The 9,302-nt window shown below is 37.7% G+C and overlaps 1 protein-coding gene across 1 annotated transcript; it reads right to left on the minus strand.

Moving 5' to 3' along the window:
• Positions 1 to 604: 604 nt before the first annotated feature.
• Positions 605 to 8,071, minus strand: LIN7C (lin-7 homolog C, crumbs cell polarity complex component). The gene is made up of 5 exons (XM_032358158.1): positions 7,964 to 8,071; positions 4,580 to 4,698; positions 4,004 to 4,075; positions 1,720 to 1,929; positions 605 to 1,112 (listed from the first exon to the last, which is right to left on the minus strand). The coding sequence occupies exons 1-5, from the start codon at positions 7,998 to 8,000 to the stop codon at positions 957 to 959; spliced, it is 594 nt and encodes a 197-aa protein (XP_032214049.1). The 5' UTR covers positions 8,001 to 8,071; the 3' UTR covers positions 605 to 956.
• Between the last annotated feature and the right edge of the window lie 1,231 nt (positions 8,072 to 9,302).

Consider the following 9,302-nt stretch of genomic DNA (forward strand, 5'->3'; position numbering starts at 1 on the left):
TAGTTAAGAGTGTGTAACTCTTGAGGCTAGTGAGGTTGAGTATTCCTTTATTTTGCTTCTGCTATTTACCAGAACGAACTAATTGGCTCATCTCTAGGAATGGAAACACCAAAATATAAGAAATATATTTAAATAAAAATGAACAGTATTAAAAGAATTTGCAAAAGATGAAACCTGAACCTGTTTTTGCATTTGTAATTTAAGATATGTTGTTGAACATAAATAGGTATAATCAGTAATATCCTCTTGCCTCACTGCTCAAATATTATGAAATATATATTTTAGCAATGATTGTTTCAGTGTTTAAAAACTTTTATAAATCAGTATAAATGAATATTCATTATACGTTATGTTTAAATAAAAGTAAAAAACTTCTACTCTGCTGCGTTATGATTTACCACTGATTATATATATTATGTGTGTGTTCAAAGTACAAAATGCAGCAGTGCTGTGAACACTGATAGTGTAATGAACTGCTGTAGCTGAGACTGTTAACGTTTAATTTCTTGGAAAACCGTAAAGAAATTTTACAGGTTAAAAAAAATAGAGTAAGCAAAAAAAAGAATTGGAGAACTGTTATTTTTAAATAAGCAGCCAAATGAAGAAAACTTTTTTTTCCTAAAAAAAGATTAAGAATGTAAAAGTACATTTTAATATTAAAAAAGCATTTTTAAAAATCTATAACAACTTTATGACAAAATCTGCATTTGAAAAAGGCCTGTAAAAACAGCAGGACAGAATTGCCCTCATCACCTTTCACTTTTTCTTGTCAGAAAAAAGTGTATGCATCTCTGGAACCACAACAATGTTAAAATAGGTGTTTATAAAATGGCAAGGAGGATTTCGCAGGAAGTTTCTGTTTCTTTTTTACAATCATTGGCATTGCGGCCATCAGTAGGTCACAAGTAAAACTTTTCTAGCTAAAAGCAAAATGGAATATAAAGTTTTGAATTGCATTAGGTCTGTTGCCTGCGTTTCGCTGATCTCATTTTTTCAAAGCGTGACTCCATTTCTTCTAGGACCTTGGGTGTATATCGTACTACTAATTTAACCTTTCCCTGAGCTGCTTTCAGCAGTTCTACAGCTTTTTCATGATGTTCTCCTTCAACGCTCTACGAAAAAAATAGACATGAACACACATACAATTAATATTCAGGTTTTGTTAGGTAACTCAAAACACAAAATGTTTACAATACATATAAGTAAAAAAGTTTTAATGTATCATCTCAACACAACAAACCTATGAGATAATCTGGCTTTATCATTTTAATCCATGTGAAATCTTCTGCTAAAATAGTATTGTTTGTAGTCCAGGAACTGGTTTTTAAGTTCCAAATAATTACTCCTAATACCAATTTATTTGCCGTATTATTTCACTAAGTTAGAATTAAATTAAGCAATGGCTCTACTATAAGACTAAAACAAGGGCAGACTTTTATTAATTTAATGTACTTCCTTAACTACTAGAGAGCTTAATTACTTCATAAAAATCACACGAAGCTTTGCGAATTTACATTGGAAAAGCAGCAAAACACACTTAAAATGCCTTAAAAAGTATCTGTGTCCTAAGTAGTACTGCCCAGGATTCTCCTAAGGGATTTCTGAACTACAAAGCTTCTTTGGTTCTCCCTCACCCCCACCATCTTGTTTCTAGAACTCAAATACACCCCCAAGTGGTTACAATGCATTACTACAAATAGAAATAAAATTCATCCATACCACTCCATTAACAGAAAGGAGTTGATCTCCCCGCTTGAGGCCGCCATGTCTATCAGCAATTCCACCTGGAATTATTCGAGATATATAGATTGGAGAGTTTTGTTCTTTGCCTCCCATAATATTGAATCCAAGGCCTTCTTCTGTTTTTGGTAGCTCAACAACACGAGGATGAGAATGTCCTTCGCTGGCAGCAAATGCAGCCACAGTAGCCTCAAAGAAAATTTTACATATTTAAAAATGTGAACTTTATTTGTTTCAGTTCTTTTGTCTCTTTTTAATTTTTTTTATTTTTTAAAGATTATATTTATTTATTTGACATGAAGATAAGAGCGTGAGCACAAACAGGGGGAATGGCAGAGGGAGAAGGTCCCTGCCGACAAGGAGCCTGATTTGGGACTTGATCCCAGGAGCCTGGGATCATGACCTGAGCCAAAGACAGATGCTCAACTGACTGAGCCACCCAGATGCCCCTTTTTGTCTCTTTTTTATTTACTTTTGATGTGTGCATGCTCACAAATTCACTGGGAGTTAGGAGAAGATAAAACTAAGTGCATGGGGTTTTAGAGATGATGACTAGAAAGCACACCCTGGGTCTATATAGGAGGTATTAAGATTGATTAGGTCACTCAGCCACCCAGTGTCCAGAACTTCTGAGCAGCAACAGGCAAGCAGGCTTGCCTGGCAGATGAACACTGGAGCACTTTAACAGAAAACTCCTCCCCCAGCATGCCAGCAGCCCTCAACTTGGGGCTCAAGAGCCTGGCTCCTTCAGGAGTTTTTGTACAAGCACAACCTACATACATAATAATCTGTAAGGAGATAAGTGTTCTTACACAGTCATTTGGGCTGCTATAATATGTAATAAATGACAAATTAAATAATTCACTGCTGAGAAAAAGATGGGTACAGACAACCGTGAAATTTTTTGTTGCTTTAGTTAACTACCCAGTTACTACTAAAATCCCACAGAAGATGAAACAAAGTCACATCTTCTTCAAAACTTTCAAATTTAGACTAATCTACATTAATTCTAACACAAAGTTGAGATTTGCTTCATTCTGCTTTTAAAGGTAATGAAGTAATCTGGTACCATTTTTCATGACAGATCAGGGTACATGAGCAAAAATGGGAAGAAGGAGGAAATCAAGATCTACTGAATATCACTAGGTTCCAAGGTCTGAAAGAATCTCTGTTTTAGATAACAGAACTAAGGTCCAGAAATTCAGTAAGCCATGAAGGTCATAAAACTAAGGAATTTCAAGCCAAGTTTCTATACTTTTATAGCAAATGGTAGATAGCTGATAGGCTTATTTTGAAAACTAACAGAGTATCTTTCTCTCTCTCTTTTTTAAAGATTATTTATTTATTTATTTATTTGACAGACAGAGATCACAGGTAGGCAGAAAGCCCGATGCAGGGCTAGATCCCAGGACCCTGCTGGGATCATGACCTGAGCCGAAGGCAGAGGCTTTAACCTACTGAGCCACCCAGGCGCCCCTAACAGAGTATCTTTCAAGTTGCACTAAACTGTCTCAAATACAGAGAAAGACATTTTTTTATGCTCTTCCAAACTGTATCCACATGTTTAAGTGTTTATATTCAACAAAGAATCCAATATTTCCTTTTATGGACCAGTAACTAACAAGACAAAAGTACTTGCTAATGAGTAAATCTAATATAAGTCACCTAATGCTGATATTTATTTTAACAAAACATGCTAGACATTGAGGTCAATGCTAGAAATATCAGAGGAAACCACTGGGACAGAAAAGCACATAAAACCTACCATATGCAGCTCTGAGGAGGTAACCTACTAACAACATCACCCTGTATTTGCAGAGTTAAGGTAAAGGTGAAAAGCAAAGAGCAACCTGCAGGAGTACCCAGTCCTACCATTTGCTGTTTGTGTGGTCTGAGAAAAATAATCTAATCTAATGTTTCCTCACTGATAAAATCAGAATAATATATACCTCAGAGTTTTGATGAAAATTTACATAATGATATATGTATATTATATATAACAACGGTGTATTACATGTGCATTATTATTTTTGTGCAAGTGTATTTTTAATGCATTATCTAAACTGTATAATGAAGTATTCCTTGCAAAGCCAATAAAAAATGTCTTATCCTTGTACGTGAGACAAGTTTAGTGTGGCTTGAAAGATACTCTATGTTAGTTTTCAAAACAAGCCTTTCAAATATCTAATAATTACATATTTTAAAACTTTATGATGAATTCTCTCACTTTTACTAAATAACAAAAAACAAAAACAAAAATTACCTTTGCAGTTGCATTAGCTCTCACTTCAGGACTGCTACTGATGTCCACAGTCTCGTAGACATGTTCATATACCTGTAAAACCCAACATCGTCATGATTTAAAATCTCAGAATATACTACATTTGAGTTCTAAGTTAATTTATTCAGCGTGTTCAAGTTTTAGGCAAAGTTATGCCATCTTGGTAAAATGTTTTTCTATTATAAATTCCAAAAAATGAAAAGGTACAAAGTTCCAGTTATGAAATAAATATGGACATGAAAAGTATAGCATTGGGAATATAATCTTAGTATTGTAATAACATGTCTGGTGACAGATGATGACTACACTTATTGTGGTGAACACTGAATAATGAACAGAATTGCTGAATCAACATGTTGTACACCTGAAATTTATGTTACATTGTATGTTAGCCATACTTCAACAATTTTTTTTTTTTTTTTTCAAAAAATGAAGAGGGATAGGTTCTAATATTTTTCTAAAGTTTGTTTTCTTAAGAACTTCTGAACCCAAATTTCACAGTATTATGTTATACCTAATTAACTCAGGCTTTTGGTAAATTTAATACCATTTACTTACCTCTCTTACAGCATTGCAGAATTCACTTTGAAGGACTCTTTGTAAAGCCTGAAGTTTCTGTGGTGGTACCTCTCCACTTCTTTGCAGTTTTTCCAGTAACTCAATTGCTCTACAAATATCTAGAGTTAAACAAACAAACACTGACAGATGATTTTCTCTGAAGATTTTTTAAATGCCTCGTAACAAGATTCAGTCCCCAAGGATTAACCAGAAAAATGTAGAATATGGAGAAAAAACAAAACGTAAGAGCATGAGTTTGTGTGTTTGGTGGGGGGAAGGAGGGTTGTGAACACACATTAAGAGGAAGGGAATGCAAAATCTGAGAATGCTTTTATGCAATTATGAACCTAATGTTGCACACATAAGATCTGAAAAACAGTATCTTTGAAAAGATGGAGGAAAACTGAATATAAAATACTAAATGTCACAGGAAAGGACAGGTGTTCAAATGTGACATACATGAACTGTATTGCTTCAAAATGCTGACAGTTCTTTCTGGAACTAGTTAGTCAATAAAAATTTATCTATCATTATTAGTGATCAAAGCACAGAGGAGTGAAAGGACTGTGTGCTAGTGAAATTCCTTTTCATTTCCCAAAGAAAACTATAATTTATATGTGGATATGAGCCATTCAGTAACAGATGCAGTTAGTGGCAGGGACAGTTAAAACAGTGGTATAAAGGAACAAATTAACTGTGGTCTGCTTTCAGCTTATAATCATTAACACAGTATTTTAATTAAGATAGGCTCAATCAAATACATATGTTCACAAAATAGAAAAATAAAAAGTTTTGTCAATCTGGCCTCAATATTAGCTGTGTGATCTTGGGCAAGTTATTTAATGTCTGTGCCTCAGTGTTTCTGCTGTAAAATGAAGTTAACAGTACTTCCCTATAAGACGTACTTGACCAAAAAAAAAAGACTTACCTGACAAAACCAAAAAACACATGTCTGACATGTAGCAAGCATAACTGTTAAGTTACCTGGATGTCAATTAATCACAAGAAATATTAAGGGGTTGTACAGATTTACACAAATATATTAAGCATGTTAGGAAATTCTCATTGGGAAGTGTAAAAATATTTTATGAAAATTAAAAAATGTTACAAGATTCAGTTATACTGGGGCGCCTGGGTGGCTCAGGTTGGTTGAGCATCTGCCTTAGGCTCAGGTCATGATCTCTGGGTCTTGGGATGAGCCTTGGGTCAGGTGCCGTACTTACCAGGGCACCTCTCTCAAATAAATAAATAAAATCTTTTATAAAAAGACTTAGAGTCATGTTTAAAGCACTGTTAGTAACTGACTCTATTTTTTTTTTTTCTTAACTGTTTTTGTACTCCAGGAGGCTAGAGTACATATTACTTTATTATTCTTTGCCTCCTTCTGAAAGGAAAAAGCTCTAAACTTTGTATTATACCACAAGTCTGAAACTTTTTCCTTATAGAATTAATATGGCCTTCTTTGTGTATGCAACTGCAAAACTAGGAATAAATGTAGTGAAAAAAGAAGTAGATTTTCAATTTCAGGTAATAAAAGCTTAAAATGATGTCAATCAAATGCAATGGAATCAGACTTTCCCCATTCTGATAACCCACCCCTAGGATGACTGGTGAATACAGATTGTTGGTTAATGGATTCTTTTAATTTACAAGTTATGATATGTAAGCTACATAAATATTTTGAAGTAACAAAAAACCTTTACTGAGCCTGAACTGTATCCAATACATGCTTAAATGTATTCCACTGAATCATGTTTTGATTATTTAGAAGACACTCAGAACTTGATCATATGCATTAATTTTGAATTGTAGGACTGTTGGGAGTGTTTTTAATAGAGTTTGTTAAACCAAGTTCTAAAGAAAACAGGTGATGTAATCTTTCTTATCCTGCTAAATGGCAACCACTAGCAATTCATCCTACTAAGCTGCTGAGCATTCTATTATAGGACTGAAAAGAACTCTGAAAAAGGGGGGGAAAAAAATAAAAGTCATGACTACCAAAACTAAATGCCAGAGGTGAAGTTTCACACTTTGTGCTGCACTTAAAAATACAAAAAACCGCCAACATGTTAGAATCCTGCAACTGGCTTTCAAAGAAAAACACCTACTCCTCTGTTCACAAGGAACAGAGTTGTTCCCACCTTCAAAGCACAGTGCCATTGTGCTCAAGAGGAAGATGTCACAGTCTTAGGCCTAACTTAGTAAGTCTTCCCAGAGTAGCTACTCCTCTGTCAAAAATGATTCCTTAATGGTCTGGTGGGCAGGAGGGAAACAGTATCATTTAAAAAGAGACTTACAAATAGTGAACACCGTAAGGAATTAATAATGTTAAGTGAGCATCTGTGTGAAGGTATGAGGAAAGAGGTTTCTCTAAGTACAGTAATTCCAAAAAATATATTTCTTCTTGGGGTAGAAGTTACTTAATATTCAGGCTGTACTGCAAATGTTAATATTTCGAAGATATTTACAATCGCCACCCTTTATTTTGTTTACTACTAGTACTCAAAATGTTCAGTTTGTTTTTCGCTTACCAATAACTTCTAATACTGGTGTGTCAAAGACATGCTTGGTCTGGGGAAGGAAAGAGTGGAATGCTGAAAATATGGAACAGGAGTCTGAAAGGAGCATAGCCATGTACCGTCACTAGCTCTTCCGTATCTAATTACTCAGCAGAACAGATTTTACTCTCTTGACAGTCTGCTCTAAAAAGCAAGCAACCAGCCAGTTACCAGTTTTAAGATCTGTAAAGAGGGAATAAGACTATACGTTCGGTATTTTACAACCCACCACTATTCCAACTAGTTATGTAATCTTCTTCCCAAGACCAAATCAGCAGGATGGTTTTTAAAGCACCTTCTCCGTGCTTGGGAGGGGCACCAAAGCCAGGAAGTCGCCCGAAACAAACACAAGTGAGGCCGTGGTAAAAATAAAGTCGGAGTTCGTGCGTTAAATATGGATTCTGGTAAATGCGCTGTGTGCCCGGGATGTCTGCGATGTGTGAGTGAAGACGGGGACACCGGATTTGTGCGGGCAAAAATAAAGCCAGTGACTGCGGTTGGTCCCAAATGGGCTTGTGATGTTGGCTTCTGGGCGCCCCGTCTGCTATGCGCACCCAAGGAGCGCGTGTGCGGCGTGTGTATGCGAACGCGGACAGGTGGTGTTTAACTGTACTGTGCCCCGGCATAGTCCATGTGAACAGAGCAGGGGTCTAAGTATCAGTCAAGGGACCACAAGCGCCCTCCCAGGGGCCAAGCGCAGCGACTTCGGCGCCAGGGACAGCCTGGATCCAGATCTTGAAACCTGGGTCGCCCCTCCTCCCCTCCGGCAATACCGCACTCTTTCACTCCCGCCGCCCACCTCGGTCTCGGCCTCGGCCGTACTCACCCCTCTCCAGCCGCACAGGTTCCCCCAACGCCGCCATCTTCTCCCTTTGCCTGCAGACCCACAGGAAATGACGACATAGGGTGCGGTGGAGAGGCGGGGCTTAGCGGGAGCTGGAAGGCGACGGATTGACAGTATCGCGAGAGTAGGAGCGGAGGCTCTGACGGTGGTGGGGGCGATATAGCAGCAGGGATCTTGGCGATGGTCTTGCGCAGGGTAGGAAGCGGTCCTGAGGCTTCCGGATTCCCCGGTCTCTGAAGGCGAAGAAGCACCTTTCCTGACTTGCTGCCTGCCTCGGACTCAAGCCTTGTTCCACTCGCTTGGAACTTTTGGCTCCAAGTGAAGTCTGGCTTCTTGTCCTGGTTTGACCAGAAATAGCTGTACGAGTCTGGACTGCTTACTTAATCTCTTTTGGCCTCAGTTTCCCAGTCTGTGAGACGAAAAGGGCCTATCTCCAAGCTCTTTTCCACTCTTAAACTTCGGGATTCGGTGACAACGTGTGTAACGGGATAAATTCTCTTTTTGTGGCAGCATCCCTTTAATTTTAAAAATCAAGGCATGAGTCTTCCCTGCAAATCTGTTTGAGAGTAAGGATGTCAAAGTACAAAAAAGCATGAAACACCTGGCGAGCAAGAGAACAAGGCACTTTGGTGCAACCACAAAAGAACAATTTAAAAAAGCAGATCCAAAGTCTTAGTAAATGAAATAGGAAGCAAATTTTCTTAATGCATTTCTTAGGGCCGCTTCTGAAAATTAATGAACCAAGAAAAAAAAAACCTAGTACTTAATTTAAATGGAATATTAATTTGCTCAATATTTAGATCACACTGACATTCATTTAAGCCATAGGCTCTGTTGTTACTGTGTTAGGTGCTTTCATATACAAGTTTTTTTTTTTTAAAGATTTTTTTTAAAAATTTATTTATCAGAGAGAGAGAGGGGGAGAGAGCGAGCACAGGCAGACAGTATGGCAGGCAGAGGCAGAGGGAGAAGCAGACTCCCTGCCGAGCAAGGAGCCGGATGTGGGGCTCGATCCGAGGACGCTGGGATCATGACCTGACGCTGGGATCATGACCTGAGCCGAAGGCAGCTGCTTAACCAACTGAGCCACCCAGGCGTCCCTCATATACAAGTTTTCAACACTTCATGATAGGATTGTTTTAACAACTTCCTGGTCATGTCCTGCCCACTCGTTCCATTCAAGTATAATGTTTTCTTCTAATCCATCATGAATGTCATCATTAGGCTCTTTTCCCCTTGAACCCTGATTTCTTCATTAAAGGTTTCTCTTCAGAAACTTGCAATGGTTCCTCCCTTAACCCCCATTTCTCATTTCTAAAGA

The sequence above is a fragment of the Mustela erminea genome, chromosome 9 (assembly GCF_009829155.1).
Source record: "Mustela erminea isolate mMusErm1 chromosome 9, mMusErm1.Pri, whole genome shotgun sequence".
Lineage (NCBI taxonomy): Eukaryota > Metazoa > Chordata > Mammalia > Carnivora > Mustelidae > Mustela > Mustela erminea.